General features: G+C 38.3%; 1 protein-coding gene across 2 annotated transcripts in view; it reads left to right on the top strand.

The window, feature by feature from the left end:
* Positions 1–21,932, top strand: part of KCTD3 (potassium channel tetramerization domain containing 3) — a 52,045-nt gene that overhangs the window by 23,648 nt on the left and 6,465 nt on the right. For both annotated transcript variants that reach the window (XM_074351609.1, XM_045509513.2), the window contains 5 exons: positions 5,511–5,626; positions 13,339–13,426; positions 13,552–13,668; positions 15,517–15,687; positions 19,100–19,255. In XM_074351609.1, coding sequence (XP_074207710.1) covers positions 5,511–5,626; positions 13,339–13,426; positions 13,552–13,668; positions 15,517–15,687; positions 19,100–19,255 — 648 coding nt within the window. The remainder of the gene's footprint in view (positions 1–5,510; positions 5,627–13,338; positions 13,427–13,551; positions 13,669–15,516; positions 15,688–19,099; positions 19,256–21,932) is intronic.

The following is a 21,932-nucleotide window of genomic DNA, read 5'->3' on the forward strand; positions in this document are numbered from 1 at the left end:
TTCTGTACATGTATTAGATTAGTGGTTTGCAACCAGGGATAATGTTGTGCCCTAGGGGACATGTGGAAGTGTCTGGAGACATTTTTGCTTGGCACAACTGAGGGAGGACTCTTCTCTCTTTCTCCCTTCCCCCCACTCCCCTCCCCCGCTTTCCCTCCCCTATAATCCCTCCCTAATTCTCTCCTCCTCTTTTCCTCTTTCTGAGACTCAGTTTCCTCGTAGACCACTTCATGTTGGCCTAGAGCCCACTGAAGCACTATTTTGAAGCACTGTTTTTTTTTTTTTTCCCAATTTCTTTTCTCCCTGTTCTTCAGTTTAGATCAGTATCTTTACTGCTTTTTGCCCTTTTGCTGTGGTATTCAATCTGCATTTAAGCCCATCTGGTAGGTTTTTTACTTGAGATACTGGACTTTTCACCTCTAAGATGGCCTTTTTTGATTCTATTTTAGTTTTGTTTCTCTGCAGAGACTTCTTGTCTATTCACTCATTCTGTCCTATTTTTATTAAATCCAACATATTCATTATAGCTGTTTTATTAGTTTTTGTCTGGTAATTCCAATATCTGCATCATCTCATTTACTTTGAGTTGTATTTTCCTGCTGCTTCACGTGTCTAGGAAGTTGTGATTCTGTGCTGGGCGTGTGCATGATCCATTATATAGGGAGTATAGATTGACAGCATTGTCTTCCTTTAAAAGGTATGAAATTTGTTCTGTCAGACAATTAAATTAACTAGAGGATCTTGATCCTGCTGGGCTTGTTTTATTTTATTTTATTTTATTTTTTGCTCTGTTAAGGGTAGCTAGCCTCTCTCAGCTTTATTTTTTATTTTAGGGCATGGCTCTTAGCCAAAGGTGTGGTCATTATTTCTGAAGTGTTGCCTTTTTGGAGTCTTAACTGAATGTCTGAAGAGTGAAGGGCTCTTCACTTTGCCTGAGCTAGAGCTACTCACGTATGACCTCTGATATCTCCACTCAGCTCCCAATCCTATAGCAGCCTGTCTTTTTTTTATTCCTTGGGGATTCTCTCCCAGCCCAAGTGCAGTCTGGCTTCAGCCAAGGCATAAGGAAACCCCTATACAATTATTTTTTTTAATTGAAGTATAGTCAGTTACAATGTGTCAGTTTCTGCTGTACAACATAATGTCCCAGTCATGCATGTATATACATATATTTGTTTTTATATTCCTTTTTATTAAAGGTTATTACAAGAGATTGAATATAGTTCCTTGTACTATACAGATGAAACTTTTTAAAATCTATTTTTATATATTGTGGTTAACCTTTCTTTGCAAATCTCTCTCAAATTTATCCCTCTCCACCTCCTTTCCCCCAGTAACCATAAGATTGTTTACTATGTCTGTGAGTCTGTTTCTCTTTTGTCGATGAGTTCATTAGTGTCCTTTTTCTTTTCTCTCTCTATTTTTTTAGATTCCACATGAGTGATATCATATGGTATTTTTCTTTCACTTTCCGGCTTACTTCACTTAGAATGACAATCTCCAGGTCCATCCATATTGCTGCAAGTGGCATTATTTTATTCTTTTTTATGGCCAAGTAGTATTCCATTGTATAAATATACCACAACTTCTTTATCCAGTCATCTGTCACTGGACATTTAGGTTGCTTCCATGTCTTGGCTCTTGTATATAGTGCTGCTGTGAACACTGGGGTGCTTGTATCTTTTTGAGTTATATTTTTCTCTGGGTGTATGCCCAAGAGTGGGATTCTTTATCATATGGTAAGTCTATTTTTAGTTTGTTGAGGAATCTCCATGCTGTTTTCCATAGTGGCTGCACCAAACTACATTCTCACCAGCAGTGTAGGAGGGTTCCCTTTTCTTCATACCCTCTCCAGCATTTATTATTGGTGGATAAATGCTTTTTAGTGATGGCCATTCAGACTGGTGTGAAGTGATACCTCACTGTAGTTTCAATTTGCATTTCTCTGATAATTGTCAATATTGAGTATTTTTTCATGTGCCTGTTGGCCATTTGTAAATAAACTCAAAATGGCTTAAAGACTTAAATATAAAACAAGACACTATAAACCTCCTAGAAGAAAACCTAGGGAAAACATTCTCTGACATAAATCTTAGCAGTGTTCTTCTAGGGCAGTCTACCCAGGCAATGGAAATAAAAGCAAATATAAATAAATGAGACCTGATTCAACTTATATGCTCTTGCCCAGCGAAGGAAACCGTAAGTAAAACAAAATGACAACCTATGGAATGGGAGAAAATATTTGCAAATGATGTGACTGACAGAGGTTTAATTTCCAGAATGTATGAACAGCTCATACAACTTAGAAACAAAAAAACAAACAACAAAAGTGGGCAGAAGACCTAAACAAGCAATTCTCCAGTGAAGACATACAAATGGCCAATAGGCACATAAAAAAATGCTCAATACCCCTATACAAATTTTGTGCCATCCCCTCTCCTACCCTGTTGCATTTCCCTTCTTTCTTATACCTTGTTAATAAATTCTAGCTGAATCAACAGCCCTGATCTCAGCGTTCTGAGATGGAGGAACCATCACTTGGTTCCTTGTGGTCAGGAACGCTTACACAGAAAGCCAGTGTGATCGTGGGGCTTCTCTTCTGTATTTCCCATCTTACATGGGCTCCACTGCCTGTTATCCAGTGCCTAAAAACAGTTACTTCATGTATTTTGGCCAATTTCTTGTTACTGTTATTTATAGTGAGGAATAGTCTGATGCCATTTACTCGATCATGACTGGCAGTGAAAGTCGCCCCTAACTTTAGAAAAAAACTTTAAAATTTTGAAATTATAATATAGTGGTAATTATACAGAAATCAATCATGATTAATTTTTTTTAATTGCCACTTCTAACATACCAATATGTGAAGGAGATTTTATGCCTTGCCCTTTTTTCAAAGGCTAATGTGGTGGGTAGCTATGTTATGAGTTAGCACATAGTACTTTGCTCATTCCTTGTAAAAGAAATCATTTGTTGGTACAGATATTCTTCAGAACTTAACAACACCATCCAAAGAAAATTGTTAGGGCTGATGTATACTTGATAGAGCTCCCCCAGGGCTGAACTCCCTTGTTACGACTTACATAAGACAGCGCCGCTGGACTGCTGCTGTAAGCAGTGTTCTCCCAAAAGGGTCCCTTCAGACAAGAACTTGTCGTTCCTTATGCTGGTATCTTCCTTGTGGATAGTGGTCAGGATTGTTGAGTCTAAGCAGGAGTGACACTTTAAATTTCTTGAGATCATTTGGTATGTCTTCCTTGATTTCCCAGAATCTCATTCTTATCTCAAGTAATCAGTGTTTTCTGGTATTCCTGTTTTTATTTCTATTTTTCACACAGCCCATAGTGCTCAGTATAGCCCAAGATAACTGAGTTATCTTCACTTCTGAAAAATTGTCTATCATCAAACTTAAAGTACTAATACATTGGGATCCCTAAAATTGCGTGTGAAATGATTACTCTGCTTCAAGGTGGCAAGTTTATTTCTCAGCCAGTTCTGGTCAGAGAGCTTTGCCTCTGTGTTTGTTGTGTTTTATTTTGCTCTGGTTTTTTTGGTTAACAGGTTGGGCTGAGATGGTCTGTGTATGTATATAAATATATATTTATACATACGTAAAGTATATATGGAAGGCATTCCTAGCAATACTGCCCAGGTTTGTTTGTTTGTTTTTTGTGTTTGTCCAGTGTATGTCATTTTTCTTCCTGCTAGATGCCTGGCTTTTTCAAGATCAGTTAAGAATTTTCAAGGTGGTATGTTTTTGCTGCTGGTCTCCTCTTATATGTAGCACAGTTCTGAACAGAAAGAGAAATATCCCTTATTGGTGTAAGATTCAAAAAAAGTCAGTTATCTTTTCTGGCACATGTTACAGATGCGTTTAATTGGTTTGTTTCTTCCCGTGAGTTCTTCAAAGCCTTATGAATCCTTGTTTTTCTCAGCTAGACACTGGTAAAATTGTTCATGTTGTCACATATTAGGCACTTTTTTAAAAGTAAAAAACTGATACCTGAGACACCTAAAGATCCACATAAAACAATATTTTATATATAGTAAGACTTATTTTCCAGCATAATTATATAAAGATATTTCTCATAAGGTGCTTTTCAAATAATCAAGATAATACTATTTAAATGTCAAAATTAGGTCATAATATTTTTTTAAGGTGAAAATGAGCCTTGAGACATTTAGATTGGACCCTGTTTTATAGATCAGAAAAGTAAGAACCAGAAAGGTGGCAAAGAAAGGTACTTTCAGAGGCAGGATTCCAACCCAGAATCTCCTGACTGCTGGTGTAGTTCTTTGCCAAAGAGAGACGACTGTGTAGGGCCATATGGGCCGCAGTACCAACATCCCGCAGCTGGGATGTTGTGGCTCTTTTGCTGTTAATGTGGGATAGCCTTACAGCATCCCTCTCCTGCTTCCCTCTTCCCTTTTCTCAGATTCTCCAGGCTTACCCATTCCCCATCCCCTAATTTGACAAATTCCTGTTCACCTTTTTAAAAAACTCAACTTAGATGGCTTCTTTTCTAAGAAATATTCCCAAACCCCTTTTCCTACCCCCTTTCACTCCTCTGGATATTACTATACTGTGTGCATCCTTCTGGTGTTATTGCATTATGTTATAATTGGTTGTTTGTATTTTTTTCTTTTAAATCATAAATTCCTAATAATAGCCTATCTTACTTTTTTTTTTAATTGAAGTGTAGTTGATTTACAGTTTTGTGTTAGTTTCTGATGTACAGCAAAGTGATTTGGAGATAGATATGGCTATAGGTATATATTCTTATTTTCTGTTCTCCATTATAGGCTATTACAAGGTATTGAACATAGTTGCCTGTGCTACACAGTAAATCCTTGTAGTTTATCTACCTTCTCATGGTTTTTAATCCCTTGGCCTAGTATAGTAGTGTCCTTGGAGTGAACTGAATTGATATCTACAGTGTTGGGAAATGAGAGGTTTAAAATAAGCTCTGAGTAAAGGCCTGAATGTTTGTTTTTAATACAGCATGACTTCTTGCCGGTTTCCTCCCCCCGCCCCCATTTTTGCTTATTTCTAGATTTCTAGACACATTCTGCCTCAGTGAGGTTGCCACATCTGTGTTTTCTGATCAGTGATTCTCAAATATTGGGTCTACGAGCAGACTGCAGCTAAATCTCCTATGGATTTTATGAAAATGCAGTGGGTTTTCTGATTTGTTGAGTCTGGCATGAATCCCAGGATCCTTTCTGTCTTATTTTGTTCACTTAAAATCTGCCCAGTTGTTTTAACGATCAGCTAGGTCTGGGAGCCACAGCTTCAGGTAACAGTCTGTTCTATCAGTGTGAGATTACTTGGGGCAGGCTTACCTGTGGCTTAACAGCTTACAAGCTTCTTGCTTCTGGTTCCCAAAGTTCCCAAAGTGTCTGCCACATAATTTGTAGAAGTGAAACACCTTTAAGCTGTTTTTAATCTGGGTTTTGATTACTTCTAGAGATGGTGACTGACGAATCTCTGTTTTTCATTGTCCTTTAAGGCGTGTTCAGCCTCGGTGTTCCCGTAGATGCTCTCTTCTTCATTGGTAACCAGCTGGTGGCCACGAGTCACACAGGGAAAGTGGGAGTGTGGAATGCTGTCACTCAGCACTGGCAGGTTGGTTTTAACTAATGCATATTACAGAAATGAAATGATTTCTGAAACTCATGCTGATTATGCATCTGCTTTATTCTTGTGGAATTCATATTCCGTTTTGGTTATACAGAATGTGGAGTATATTTAGTGGTAAATTTGCTTCTAGATACAAATTTGACTATGTTTTCAAGAATTTTATGTCACTTTGGAAAATGAGAGAGTTTTTTAACTGTGGTTTGACATTTCTTTATTTCCTTGAAATATTTTAAGTTTCATGCCTTGGGAATAGTGGTCCCTGTAAACTTCATCTCCTGAGTGGAAACAGTTCTGTGTGAAAATACATAGCCTGTTCAGACAAGACAACAAGCTAAGTGATCTCAGGTACTTGAGAGGAATAAAGAAAGATAAGACTGAAAAAAAGGTTAATGCCTGATTGTGACGGAGAGGACAAAAATTACAGGACTTTAAACAGAGAGTGACATGATCAGATCCATACTTTAGAAAGATAACGGCGATAGCTAGTATGAAACGTGGACCGGAGATCAGGGCAGTAATCCAGCAAAAGAACCAGAGATTCAGCTAAGGTGAGTGGACGGCAAAGATGAGACTATTTGATAAGCATTTCACAAGCAGGTCTTCCTAAAATGACAGAGTTGGTATCTGATTAGATACGGAAATTAAAGGAGAGAGAGATGAATTTCTAGTTTTGACAGTTTGAGTGGCTGGTAGTATTTTAAATTGAACGGCAACAGAGGAAGAGAAGCATGTGCTGGTAGATGGTGTGAGGAATAATGAGAGTGATTCAGTATGTTTACTTCGAGATTCCTGTGGGTATCCAGATACAGCTGCTCAGTGTGTCGTTGGGAGTACCACTTTGGAATTTAGGAAAGAAAAGGCTAGAGAAAAGTATTTGGAAACCACACTACTTCTGTGGTGACTGAAAAATAAGAATTGGGAGGGTATAGCCCAGTGGTAGAGCACATGCTTATGTATAAGGTCCTGGGTTCAATCCCCAGTGCCTCCATTTAATAAATAAATAAATAAATAAATACCCCCCCCCCAAAAGAATTGATAAGACTTTCCATTGAGAGGATATCTCATTAAGAGGATATCTATAGGGAGAGAAAAGCCAAACTTAAAATCCTGGGGAAAATTAGCTTTTAAGGGAACAAGATAGGAAACAAAGAGCAAAAGGGACATACATGGTGTGATTGAGAAATGACGTTGATTTTGGCAGTGGGGTATCATTTGCAAATGTAAGTTAATTAGGTTTTGATGGGGGGGGTTACAGAATGCAGGAATTAAGGCATTAAAAAATCAGAGATTAGAGATAGCAAATTCAGTTACCTTTCAAGAAGTTTGTTGGTGAAGGAAAGCAGAGAAACAAAGTGATTATTTAAGGATCAAGGCTAGATAGAGGAAAAAATATTCAGTGCTTTATTTTTTCTCTTAAGATGGGAGAAACTTGAGCATGCTTGTTAGTCAGAGAGGGGAGTTGCCAGAGAAAGTGTATGAAAATTGAAAGAATGGAGATGGTTGCTAGTCCCCTACAAGTCAGGAGTGTGTGGGATCTAGAACACAGCTAGAGGGGTTGACCCAGTAGAGTAGAGATGCTTCTTTCCCTGACAGAAGAGTGAGGAAGGAATACTGAAGATTATAAACCCAGTGGAAGAGAAAGGCATTGGAAGTATGTATCAAGGATTGCAGAGATTAAAAAACTTTATAGTGGACCTTAGTGATACAGTTATGTGAGTTTCTTTATTAATGCTTAGTACTGGGAACAGGGGCAAGAGAAAAGAAAACAGTGTTGACCTGATTCAGGATGGGAGACATGATAAAATGGGCAGACACACGAAGAGATGAGAAACATAAAATGGCAGAGTAGTTGAAATTGTAAGATCAAGAAGAGAAGAAATGCCAGACAAGCAGAGAAGGATGCAGGGGTATCAAGGGACTAAAGGGACGGTAAAGCAGATTGATGACTTAGAAGGAATGAGAATTGTTGGAAAGATAGGAAGTTGTGGTCCAAGACTGAACTTCAGGTTGAGTTGAAGCAGTTCTCGGTGATGTAGCCATTTAAATCATGTGGTGAATTGACTTAAAGATGAAGGTAGTTGAAATAGGGGTCAGAGAACTGTCAGGGTCATCACGGAGGCCATTAGGCGCCAGGATAATAGTAGAGAAGAGGGTGAAAAGCAAACTGATCCGGGTACCCAGCTCCTCAACAAAGATGATGGATTGATTCGGAAGCTGCAGTCTGGGCAGAGAGAGGGTAATTGAATGTCATGATTGTGTTGAGCCTGTGGAGGGACATTCTTGGGATCTTATGGCCCTGAGGTACTAGGGAGATGGGGAGACTGAAAGACTTCTAATGAAAGAGATTACCATCAGGGAAAACTAAGTTTTGTTTTAGATGCAGACATTAGAAGTCATGTTTGTAGAAAACAGATACTCACTAAGAATCGGCCTTCCACATAGGCATAGCAAAAGGCGTGGTAAATGTTGTTACCACAGAAATGATGGGTCACGGAAGGTGGGAAAAGACTGATGTAGTTTGATCTAAAGTTCGGGTGAAGGGAAGTTGATCAGAGGGATTCTTCAGCTTGGTGGTATTTCCATAAAGAGGAATGTGGGTTTTAATGATTTATGGAAGATCTGCTCTCCGAGTACTTGGCTAAGTATGTCAGTCTGAGCTTTGAGTGGCTGGGAGAAGATGTGCTGTCCATGCCATAAAACTCCTAGGGTACAGTTAGGTTCCTGAAGGGACGTGCTTCTTTATTACTTGTTTTGTTTTTTACTAATGTTACCACAACTGCCTATAAAAGTTTTCATTTTTTTTGACATACCAAACCCTGTACTAGCATCCTCAAAGTAGATACTGTTTCTTAACCTTTTTTTAGTCCCATATATATAACCTGATGCTGCTTGTTTGGTACATGCATGAATTGAAAACCATATCTGACAAAGTAGGTTTGTTAACCACATTTCGGGAAGACCTCAGGAAAGGTGAGCATTCATGCAGCAAACAAGCCTTATAACCCAGACAGATGATATTTTTTTGTCGTGCGGTACACAGATGGTATGTGATGAGATCTCAGCATCTGATCTGCAAGTCTCCACAGACAGTTCTGGCCTGAGGCTGCCTGCTGTGACTGCTGTGGTGCTGGCGGGGCAGGTTCTGGTCTGGCCTCTGGCAGTGGTTCTTCCCGTGAGTAGCACGGGAAGTACACAGGGCAGCTGTTGTAGTTCTTTGCTCTAGTGGCAGAACTGAGGTTGATGAAGCATTTGAGTCAGACGAACGTGCGTGAGGGGGGTAGAGCAAAGTTTTTAAGCCTAAAAGCCGTTGTGATATTTTCCTTTGTGTAGCAGTTTCTTACTAGGATAGCTTCAATAAAATGCTAATGGAAAGTTTATAAAAAGCGTTGTATGATTTGGGTAGGAAAAAAAATTCTTTTTTTTAAAAGAAGTGTGTTCTTTTTTTGTTCTCTTTTTGTTTAATTCCCACCATTAGCTCCAAGAAGATTAATAATAAAGAACTTATTAGTGTTGTCAGGTAGGTAGCCTAGGCTGAGGCACACGGCAGGACAGCGACTTCAGGCATTGTTTCCCAAGTTGTTCGAGTTTAAACTTAGGTGTGTGTTGGAAACATAGATTATACATGTTTCGTTCTCATATAAAACAGAGAGAGAGTTTTGGAACTTAGTTCTGGAAAGTCGTTATGTAATCCGATTCCTAAAGGGTTAGAGAACTCTCTCTGTGTTCATCCTGAGAGACTAGTGGTCTTCAGCCAAGGTCACCATCTGAGTCACGGCCCAGCCTCTAAATGAGCAGTGGGAGCCGAGCCTGAGGAGGAGACGTTGGCTCTGGGAACGGGGACTCAATAGTGAGTTTCTGGGGTCTCACAGCTGTGCTGCTGGACAAGAAGTGGGGAGGCTGATTTGATTTAGCGTCTCTTCTCTCATGGTCTGAGGCGTTTGGAGCACTGATGTCACAAGTAGGGTTCAGGGGGAATTAGCTTTTGTTTGTTTGTTTTTCTGGTAAGCTTATGAAACCCTGCAAGTTAGGAATCAGAGTAAGGTGGGCAGTAGAATCTTAGGCTCAGAATTCGTCGGAGAGAGGACTGACGTTTGGATGTCTAAGTACTGAATGTTATCTCAGGTTTGTTATATTTCTTCCTTAGGATTTAGAGTAACAGCAAAATCAGCTTGGCACAAGCCCCTCTCTGTCATATGCTACTGACATACAGAAATATTGGATTAAAATATTAAAACAGCATATGTATTATATCTATAATTGAATTTTATTGTTTGTTTATACATATTTGCATATCATGTATCAGTGTAATAAAGGCTCTGGGGTTTTACAGAGCACAGGAAGCATGGCTTCATGGGAGAGTGGAAAACTAGCCTCCTGCAAAAATCTGAAGCTTTAACGGTCTGCCTCAGCCCCTGAGAAGAAGATTGGGGACATTCTGCTCAATGATTTTGGAAGAAGAAAGCTTGATATGTGTTTGGAGTTGGACTGGGGAGAGGTGGTGCAGGGGGAAACCATCAATGAGAAATTGAGACTAAAATCATCAAATTAGGGGCACAAACACATGAATTGAAAACACAAAGATAAGCCTTTGTGGTATGGAGCTCTAGTCTGAGAAATCAATATAAAAAGCTGGTCTAGGGCCATTTACATTTCTAGACGTAGACATGAACCCCAACTTTCACGAGATACAGAGCACGTAGGACTCTGTGGAAGGAATATTTTCTACTGAGAGAGAGCCCAGAACCTCCCTAAGTTTGTAAACTACACGTGAAAGCAAGTGAGGGAGAGTCATCAAGTGTAAACAGTTGGAGTATTTGTCCCCCAAAACTGAAGATAATTGAACAGTTAGACAGCTACTGTAGAATAAATTCTAAACTTATTTAATGAGATAGAAGAAGGACTAGACTATAAAGAAGGAATAGGATCAGTCAGAAAAGAAGAAAAATGAAACAGGAGGAATGTAAAGGTCATTGAAAATTAAAAACAAAGCTCTTAATGGTTTCAATAGAATCACAACTAAAAAGTAATTGACAGACATGTCTGAGAATATAATTCACAGTGAAGCAGAAAGAGTGACAGAAAATATGAAAAAGAAAGAAAAAATAACATTTTCAGAAAGGAATAGGGGAATAGGGGCAATGTAGAAAAGATAATTGCTAGCAGTTTTGGAGAATTGAAGAAAGACATGTCTGTTGATTAAAGAAATACATCAGGCTAAATAAAATGAAATTCATACTTAGTGTGATGTGATAAGAGAAAAATATCATAAAGCTGCCCAGAGTTAATGACAGGTTAACTGTAGTTAAAACAGTCTCTTCATCACTAACAGTAGAAGCCAAAAGACAGTAGGCAATTCTCAAGTTAGTGGGGAAAATAACTTTCAACCTAGGATTTTACATCCAGCAAAAGTATTATTCAAACATGAGAGAGAGATGTTTTCAGATAATACTGAGAGTTTGTCACTTACAACCTTCAGTGGAAGGACTGCTCTAGAAATGCCCTTTGCTAAGCAGGTCATTTACACCAAGAAGGAGGAGGAGAATACAGTAAACATTACTAGCGAAGGGATTCATAGATAGTTGGTGAATCTAAGTATTAAAAAGTAACGCATGAGGGTTAGAACATACTGTTTAAAAAAAAATAATGATTATCCAGGAAGAGATTGTGATTAAAAGAGTCTAGAGGCCTTGTATTGCTTGGGAAGACAGGCTGATTATTTTCAAAATTAGGTAAATTATTTGAATTTTTACATAGAAGTTAATGATAGTCACTGTGTGCTACCTTGGGAGAGAAAATCCACCTCCACCTTGGGTTTGTGGCCACCATGACTGAACTAAAGACAGTAATGAGTCAGTACAGTCACGTTCCTGACGTGAAGTCTTTGGGGTCAAGAAGAGGCAGACACAAAACGGCTGACTTTAGCTCATGCTGGGAGAAGAACTTAGCAGTACTGGCTGCTCTGTGGCCTCACTTTACTTATCCCCTGCTTTCTCTGCTCTCCTTGCACTGAGGGCTGGGCATGAGGAGAAGAGCAGAGCATGCTCCAGGGTTGCAGGGAAAGGGCAGGAAGGCTCCAGGCCCAGGGCCCAGCCTCCCTGAGCACAGCGGGCTGGACTGGACGTCTGTCGTGGGTGTGCCTGGGAGGCTCCAGGCCGCTGCCACTCCTGCCCTGAGAAACGGATCAGAGGGGTCTCATGGCCTTACCTACCCCTGACCTCTTACTGTGAGGGTTCTGGGGCAGAGTTGAGGCTCTTTCTGGAATGCTGGGGCTAAAAAAGATGCACTTGGTGTGAGAGAATTGGTCAGTGGTGCGTAAAGCGGCCTCCCCTCCATTCTTCAGACATACTCACTCTTATCACTGAGGAGTTCTCAGTGCTAACCTGCTACAAAACCGGCTGGTGCTGATGAAACAGAAACCTGGCCCGGGGTTGGGGGTGGTCATTGAGTCTTTGCAGGGGTGTTTCTAGGGTAACTCATAACGGTGCATGTCACCTGGAGGTACTCAGAAATTAGGGTCATGGACATGAACAGCTTACAGGAGTCCTCATTTCCAAGTGTTAGCTCTTTTTAAATTTCTGTAACTAGAATGTTCCTAGATTTTGTGCTGTACTTGATGTCCTGTCAGATGTGCACTGTCCCCTCTCTCTACCTCTTAGCTAGTTGACTTTTTAATTTTTCAAGTTCTACTTCCTTTTTCAACTTTTCCTTGACCTTTGCCCTTCTCCCTGGACTGGAGATGAGATGAGACTCCTGTCTCTGTGATTGTATTGCACCCCCTATTTTAGTGCCCACCACGTGGTAATTGTCTTTTTCCTTCTTGCCCACAAGTTTATAAGCTCCTACAGAGCAAAAGTGCCATTTCACTTCCCTTACCCATTCTAGTACTTGTGCACCTGGATGATACCTGCTACATAAAAAGTACATCACTTAAAGGTCACCTGGGAGTTTCACCTGCATCTGGCCTGGTTGCACGTAGGGATGATTCTTTTTTACTTACTGCCGGTATTCTGACACTTCAGTTTTCATTTTGTTTTATAGCAAAAATCATGCCCTTTGCTTTTTTTTTTTCAGCACAAATATAGACAGTTATTAATTTGTAACTATATTGATTTGCTTGGAAAATGGATTTTTTATTTTAGTATTTGAAAAAAAACAAAAGCATTTGAGGACTTGTTTGCCTGGCTGTTTCCTAGGAAATAGACGTGAAGTCTCGAGTGGTGAGAATGAAAGTAGAAAACATTATCTTTTCAAATGATAGTGAATTATCGAGGGAGCAAGTGCTCCCTGGAAATCAGTTGATCTGTTTTCTAGTTCTGATTCTGGGCATGTCATTTAATCTCTTAGAAAAGGGAGAAAGGGGCCTGGTCACACTTGGTTTTCCAGTCCTCATGTGTGCTGTGACATCACAGTCCTATACAGAGAAAGGAGATGACCCAGTAAATTCTGAAGGAAAGTGCTGCTGTTGGAAATAAAAATTTTTTAAAAGCTTTAAAAGGACTATATTGGTGGTCCTTCAGAGTTCCCCGGGACTGTATGTGGGTGTGTGTGTGTTTGTAAAGGAAGTCCATTTTCTAAGGCCTACTTAAAGCAGGTGTTAGTTTCCTTTTTATTAAAAAAAGTAAAAAAATTTGAGGAAATTGAGCGGGAAATGTAGATTGTAATTAGTAACTGACATCTAACTATTCTCACCACATCAGGTTCAAGACGTCGTTCCTATAACTAGTTACGACACGGCTGGGTCGTTCCTACTGCTGGGATGTAACAATGGGTCGATATATTACATAGGTAAGTGCTCAGGCACTTAATATGGTCCTATTTAGTGTTTTGGTTTTTTTTTTAAATGAGAACAAGAAAACATTACCTTAGTTTTAAATAGACTGACTATTTTAATGCTATTTAATTTTTTTTAGATATGCAGAAGTTCCCTTTGCGAATGAAGGATAATGATCTTCTTGTGACTGAACTTTATCATGATCCTTCAAATGACGCTATTACTGCTCTGAGTGTTTACCTCACACCCAAAACAAGTTAGTACACAGCAAAATCGTTGTAAATTATTGAAGTTCTTTTGAGAAAGTGTATTTATTCATTGGTTTCTTCTAACGCTAATCTGGTCCGTCCTTTGGAGAACTGCAGTGCTAAGGATTTCATCATTTAGTCAAAAGTTTATATTTGGTTTTATATTGAAGTCAGACCTGACTGATGAACAAGCATAATCTGAGGTGGGAAATTAGAACTTTTATTCTTCTGAATTGCATTGTTAAGCCTTATTATAACAACGGCTAAAATTATTTATTTTAAAACCTTACCTGCACATTTAACTTCCTATGATAGTAGTCAATTTCATTTTGAAATTAACAGCTTTTTTTTTTTTTTTTACCAACAATTTAAAAAAAAAGCTCTTAGACTGTTAATCTCTATTGGAAAGTGAGTTTATTTCCATGAGAAATTTTAAATTTAAGTTTTGGAAAACTTCAATATCCATAACTTTCACTGCTTTTTCAAAGGTCCTTGTAATGAAGTTAACAAACTAACTTTGTAAATTAGGAATTTTTATATTCGAGAGTAAAGATAAATGGCAACCTAAAAATTTATCTGTAATGAAAGGATTTCTAGGAAATAACATACCCAGTAATAGTAATAGGTTTGAATGTGTTCCTTGTATAAAGTCATTTTATTGAATTTATTGAAATAAATCATTATCTTCAGTGTTAACGAAGTATTCTAGTGTACACAGTTGATTTTGATTGAAATTATAGTAGGATTTAAACTATATTACCCCAGAACAGGTTAGCAAACCATGCTCTTTTTATTAATAGTTTTACGTAGTACCTTTGGCTGCTTTTGTGCAACAGTGACGGAGATGAGTGGTTGTGACAGAGATGATGCAGCATGCAAGGTTTAAAATATTTGCTGTTTACAGAAAGTTTGCTCACCCCTGCTCTAGAACGAGATACTTTAAAAAATCTAATTAAAAAGGGAGAATAAAACTTCTTTTGCGGTGGCAGTGTCTTTAAGACATGAGAATGGAGTCACCTTTTAAGTTTTGAGAAATGTTTTCCATAGCACGCTCTTTCTCCTTTGATTCAAGTATTTTCAGGTGAAATCAGAAAGAACAGCTGTTAAAGGCAAGAGGTTTCCACGAGGCTTTTAAAGACTATGGTTGCTGAACTCCATTCTCTCTTTAAATATGTGATGGAGTCTAGGCATTTGTTTAAAAAAAAAAAAAAAAAGCCCCACATGAACCCAACATGGTGAGCTAGCTATACATAATTAGAAGAGACAACGTAGGTGTGTTTATTCCATAGTTAACTGTTTTGAAGCTGTTAAATAGTATATAGAATACTTGATTATTCAGAGAAGATTCATTATTGTAGCAGAAGTAAAACAGGTGGTCACTCTAGGCTAGATGGAATGTGGAATATGGCTTTAGGAATACTATGTTGTGTCAGTGGTGTTCTTAGCATGTCACTTTTAATGAGTATCTACTATGTCTCAGGCACTCTGTACATGTGATACAGATTTAAAAAGCGATGCTGATTCAGTCTCTTATTAGTAATGCATAGAGGTAGACAGACAGGGGACTAGATACAGAATTGGGGTGTTACAGTTGCTGTGGTAGAACCTGATACACAGTACAAGGGAGAGAGTGAACAAATCTGTATTGGAGTGAGTGTTAGGGAAAGATTTATAAAGGAAATAGAGGTTTTAAGGTGGACAGAGAGGTCTTCAGATTTCTGTGCTGAGCTGGGTTTGGGGCTGATAGAAGTGCTGAGTTCAGCTCTGCCTCTTTAATCACGGGGAGCGCTTTTCAAGGGCAGCTTTCTACTCACTGTCTTCTAATACACCAGCTTTCAACTTGTGTCTTCGTACAGGTGTCAGTGGTAACTGGATTGAGATCGCCTACGGCACGAGCTCTGGGGCCGTGCGAGTGATTGTACAGCACCCGGAGACGGTCGGGTCAGGCCCTCAGCTCTTTCAGACTTTCACAGTCCACCGCAGCCCCGTCACCAAAATTATGCTGTCAGAGAAGCATCTTGTATCAGGTAAAGTGATTTTACTAGACCACCTCCTTCCTGGTAAGGAGGTCTACCTCAGGTAAAGCCTTACCTTGGCTGTAGTTTTCTTAGACTCCTTCAAACTAAAAGAATATGAAAGCAGTGTTTTATGTGAGAAAAATATGCTAAAAGAAGTGGTAGAAAAGTTTAATAACTGAAGAAATAATTGTGATTTGTCTTCTAAGGTTTCCTTGATTTTTGTCTGGTTGTAGTATGCATAAATTTAGAAGGTTCCACGTGTTTTGTTTACTCTATTTTAATATTTTGTTCTCATGACACATTTTATTTCAAAATATTTATCATCCTATTGAGAAGAATTTTTTATTAGAGTCTTTTTCAAGTATGAATTTAATATAAATTTGGTTGTATTGTCTTAAGGTTTAATGCTAGTTAGTATGTTAGTTTAATGTTAACTACTAATGTTAAAAATTAGTAAAATGTATAGATTATTTGAAAGTAACATTTTTGTGGGTTCATAGCCATAGATTTTTTTAATTTAGGTACTAATTTGATACTTAAAAAATTAGTTACAGCTTTTCAAACATTAGCATGACACAAAATAAAATGATCACAAGGTAAGATTTCATTGTAAAGTTCATTGTATCTGATAGGTGATTTCTGAAAGACTTTATGCAAATTGAATTGTGAATCAGGTCTATCAGTAGAGTTTGCTTTTCTAAAACAATCTTGTATTAAATCGTTTGTAGATCAGTTCCTGCCTAACTTAAAGTTTTATAAATGTCATTTTCATATAGTAAGTTTATTTACATGGAGACTACCTAACATAAAAAGGTGAAGCATCTTTCACTGATTAGACACCAAATGGAACCGAAATACCTGGTTCATATATGAATAGATGGATGGATGAATATATATGCTTTTATCAAATGTCTGGTTGTTTTGGATATAACTGTGTCTTCTTGAAATAGTTTCTTCTTTAAGCGTTCATAAAGCAGTACTCACCTAATACCTGCCTCACTGAGGACTCCTTCTCATTCTCCATGGCTGGTTCCTCTTTTGCCCGGTTACTAGGTGTTGGAGTACCTCAGATCTCTCTCTTAGATTCTCCATTCTTTGTACTTTGCCTGGTGGTTTGAGAATATCATCTACATGCCAGTGACTCCCAGACTTTCTCTCCCCTGTGCCCATCCACGGAGTTCAAACTTATGTTTCCAATGCTTGTATTTAGTATTTGGTTGTATGTTTAATAGGCATCTAAAAATTAACCTGGATAAAATAGTACTTTTGATTTCTTTCTCAAAAGCCTGAGTGTAAATGCACAATATCACTACTCGGTTACTCAAGCTGAAAATCTAGGAGTCATGCTTGATTCCTCCATTTCTGTCAGCCACCCCCGCTGCAGATGTGTACTCTATCAGTAAGTCCTGTTAGCTTGGCTGCAGCATAGCTCACAGGCCAGGCCACTTCACTGTGTGTGCATTGCTGCTCAGTCCTTTCCCTGTTTCTGTTCTGGCTCTCTGTGGTACATGTTCCACACAGCAGCCAGAAATATCTTTTTAAAATACAAACTAGCTCTGATTCCCAGGGCCTTCCTATTGTGTGTGGAATAAATAATGGCTCTTCCTGTTCTGGGTCCTGTTTACCTCTCAGCTCTCTTCTCCCAGCCTCCCATGTCACTTGCCTTACTGTTCATGATGCCCTCACTCACTGACTTTTCTATTTCCTTAAAATATCTTAGAACCTTCACACTTGTTCATTTGAGTGTTTTTTCCTAGGTGTTGCTTTCACTGCCATCGCTTGTCATTCAGTTCCCATCTCAAATACCTCCTCCTTGAGGCTGCTCCAAACCTCTCTCCGGCAGTCACTCTTTGCTCGCAGTGTCTCATTTGTTTTCTTCACGCACTTATCACTGTTTCTCATATTTATCATCTGTCTTCCTTTTCTAGAATATAGGAAGTTCTACAGCAGCAGAAACTTTCGTTCTCCACCCTCTTCTCAGCACTTAGCATAGTTCTTCGGAGTAAAAGTGTAAAATAGGTTATCTTTTCAACAAGATTGTCTTGATGTGTAAATGACAGTGCTTATTACTCAGTAACAATTGCTGTTACTTTGATGGTGATTACGTTATCGTAGGATGTGATGCCAAAGAACTACTTAGTTAAATTTGTATTTTAACACCAAATATTTCATGTAGGTTAGAAATTTAAATAAATTTGTCAAGAAAACTATCCAATTCAGCCAAAAATCTGGAGTGTTTTGTGTATACTCAGTTGTGTTATTCTGCCACCTGGTGGATATGAACATATATGTGATGACATTCGTTTTTAATGTCTTAAATAAAAATACTAGATAATAATTAATACTAAAAAAGTTGCCATAACTGTATTTGAGTTTGCTAAAAGTATTTATTTTTCTGAATCCTAGTAAGCCTAATAATAAAATCAGCAAGTTATTTCCTATGAAGCTGATTAAATAGCCTAGAACTAAATGCTTTTTCACCAAAAAGTTGGCATTCTGAGGATTCAGAATTTTGTTGTAAATAACTATTTACACTTCTTAAATATCTAAGGTTTTGTTTAAAATAGGCAACTGTGACATTTTACCCAGTAGGAAATGTTGTGTATATATAAGAAATTTTGTATACTTCCTGGTATTTACTGATGAATTTATGATAAATGGGAAATTAGTAAATTTCTTAAGGCACACCACAGAAATATAGTTCCTGTATTAATGATACCATTTTTTGGTTTACATTTTCTCGTGGAGTAGCTTTTCAGACAAACAAACCATAAAAAAACCAAGAGATAGGTTACTTATTAGGAGATAACTCAGTATATACCCACTTATTACTTACATGAAAAAAAGTAAGCTAATTAGAATATGTTTTGTAAATGTACTTTTATTTTATATAAAAATAATTCTCAGCTTTATAAAATCTTTCCTTGATGTAACTATGAATTAGCAGTAAATAACTGGTTCCTACAAGCTTTCTGACAAATGTCATTTGGACCAATAAATTTTCAGTAACTCCAAATCTTGGTTGTTTAATATTTGAGTAACATAAGCAGAAACAGGTTGTATGTTTGGAAAAGTTACAGTTTAGCCACAGAACAGAATAATATTCAGCATCTTCTCTCTTACAGACACTTATTTTTTAACCTTTTCTAAATTTATACCCTACAGGCTACTTTTGTAAGGATCCATAAATTTACTTATATACCTTATATTTGCAGCCAGGTAAACCATATTCAATTATCTCATTTTTGTTGGCTAGGTACAAATTAAGTATGATTTGAAGATTAAGTTGCCACTCAAAATGTGCTATGATCTATTTAATGTAGATCATATGAAAAAATGTTAAAATGTGTTTATAAAAGAGGTTTTGTTGATGCTCTCATAATCTGTATGTAACAACTCTTTTGTATTCTTTCCCTCCCAGTCTGTGCTGATAATAATCATGTCCGGACATGGACAGTTACACGATTCAGAGGAATGATCTCTACTCAGCCGGGCTCTACCCCGTTAGCGTCATTCAAGATACTCTCTCTGGAGGAGACAGAAAGTCATGGAAGCTATTCCTCCGGAAATGACATAGGTAGGTTAGATCGGTTTGGGACATTTTCAAATACTGTATAGGCAGTGCTGAAGAAGAAGATTACATCTGTAGTAGAAACCTGAAAAGGAGTTTTAAATATAAATTTTTCACTTTCATTTTGAAACTCATTTAATACAGAAGTTTATTGCGTTTTCTATAGTCACAAAATGGAACAGATGATTTTTTGATGTTTTGTTGGTACGAAGGTGATACGCATTGAGTAGAAGCAGTACTTCGAATTTTGAATTTTGATCTTTTCCCAGGCTAGGCACACGCGGCACTGTATTCTCTAGTGATGCTGGGCAGCGGTAGGGAGCTGCAGTCTCAGTCAGCCCCGTGACCACGAGGGTAAACAGGTGATAGGCTGATAGTCAGTCTGTACACAGACGGCCATTCTGTTTTTCACTTTCAGTTCAGTAGTCAATAAATTATGTGAGATATTTAATACTTTATTATGAAGTAGGCTCTGTATTAGATGATTTTACTCAGCTGTAGGCTGAGGTAAGTGTTCTGAACTCACTTAAGGTCGCTTAGCCTAGTGTATGTTTGGTACATTAGGTGTAGTAAATGCATTTTTGACACAGCATATTTTCAACTTTCCAATCAGGACATAACCCTATTGTAAGCTGAGGAAGATCTGTATTACAGCATAATTTTTCATTGTTTAAAAAGTTTAGAGCAAAGTTTTCATCTTATTAGCATTTCCTAATTTAAATGATAGCATCTCCAGTTACTAACCACTTTTGTTTATAATTAGAGGCCACAATGGCTGTACACGTTTGAAACTTGAAGTATTTTTTTCCTTCATTGCTAATAATCAACCTGAAAATAGCTTTGTAGCTGGAAAAGGGCTGGTTCTTACATACTGAGAGTGGTTTTGATGGCGTCCGCTAGGAAACAGTGTGGCATGTCTCTGCTGATACGCTCTGATTTCAGCAAAAGGTACATAAAGTTGTTTGATTTCTTCCCCATACACCACACACAGGGACTTCATGGAGATGAGTTCTTTTCCCCAAGGATTCACTTGAAAGAATCTGTACCATCCATGCATTGTACCCACTGAACTTTCAAGTTCTATAGAACCTGCTGATTAACTAATGTACCTTCCTGATCATTCTGTATAAGGAGAAATTATAGCACTGATGGAAAATAGGAAGGAGTACATTAGAATTTTTAGTTGCATGAAACTGTGAAGTATATGTCCATCCAAATATGCTCCCACGGTGAAGATCTCAAAATAGACAGCTTTAAAAAAATGTATTTCTTATAAGAATTATACTACCTCAGTCTTAGTTTTTCAGAAAGATAAATGCTTTGCCAACTTTAACAGTTACTCTGTGATCCTGGTTCCATGTGTGGTGATAGTCCCTGAAAGTGTATGGTTTTCTTCCGTCAACTTTTTTTCCAGCTTTGAGATACAATTGTCACACAACATTGTGTAAGTTAAAGGTGCAGTGTGTCAGCAGATACTTACTGAGCACTTTTGCTCCATGCATTAGAAATCTGAAAAATTGCAGTGAGTGAACATCGCCTTACAGTGAGCAGTGGGCATAAGAAGCAAACAGTTGTATCTTGCACACTTCTCGCTCAAGTGCATAGGACAGAAAGCCCCCAGGGAAGGTAGTGCTTGGCTGTGTGCTAGGTGTTGTAACATAGGCTCGCATTTAATCTTCTTGACAATTTCATGAGGTAGATGTTATCCCCACTTTGACAGAAACTGACATCCAGACAGAGCACTTCATAGGGGTCCTAATGTTTGAACTGAAAGAGGTGAGGGTTGGGTAGGACTTTGAACTGCAGCATGAAAGTGTGGAAGGTTCTAGTACTGGGATGTTCCTGGAAGGGAAAACAGCATGTTATAAGGATAGAAACCAAGAGAACCTGCAAGTTTGGAAAATGTCAGGAACATCATTAATTGTTGGTATGTGGGCGAGAACAGTAGGACATGAGACTAGGTAGGTAGGCAGGTTTCAGATGTGGGAGAGCATGTGATGTGAATGAAAGGTATGTAGAAACAGCCCTGTAAATTACTTAAGACAGTCCTGGAACATATTTAAAAGGGGGATGGGAGATTTTTTTTTCTTTTCTCTTTATAGTTTTGTTTTAAAAAAAATCTTAAGAAGTAGACATAGAGGTTGGTGGAACAGAATAGAAAGTCCAGTTTCAGTAGAGTGGTGTGGGTGGAGTCTGGATGGCAGTGGGTAATGGAGTAACAGATGTTGGAGGCAACGCTGAAAAAAAGTAATGGAGCTTTAGTTAGAGGGGAGGGAACTTCAAAGGGTGTATTTTCTTACCTCTCTTCCCTTGTCCGCCACTGAAGATAGGAGAGAAGTGAGAATTTGTGTGTGTGCTCTGCAGGCAACGGGCCACTTGGGCAAAGGAGTTGGAGAAACTACAAGAGGGGAGGTGCGGACAACTCTTTAAGGTCTGAGGAGTGAAGTTAGGTGAGCATCTCACATTAGTAATGCAGTTTAGGGGGAGGGAAGATACAGTCCCATAGTCCTCATGCCTCGTTATTTACTCATCATCAGTATTTTGACTATAGGTTATTGGGTGAGGACTGTCTTTATTTCAATAGAATTAGACTTCAGAGAGTTGTCCAGTAATTGGGCAACTGCATAGCTTAGTGAAAAGCCAGACAGCTTGGGTTCAAATTCTGGTTCATCAAGTGGGACTT

Source organism: Camelus bactrianus, chromosome 23 (assembly GCF_048773025.1).
Source record: "Camelus bactrianus isolate YW-2024 breed Bactrian camel chromosome 23, ASM4877302v1, whole genome shotgun sequence".
Taxonomy (NCBI): Eukaryota; Metazoa; Chordata; class Mammalia; order Artiodactyla; family Camelidae; genus Camelus; species Camelus bactrianus.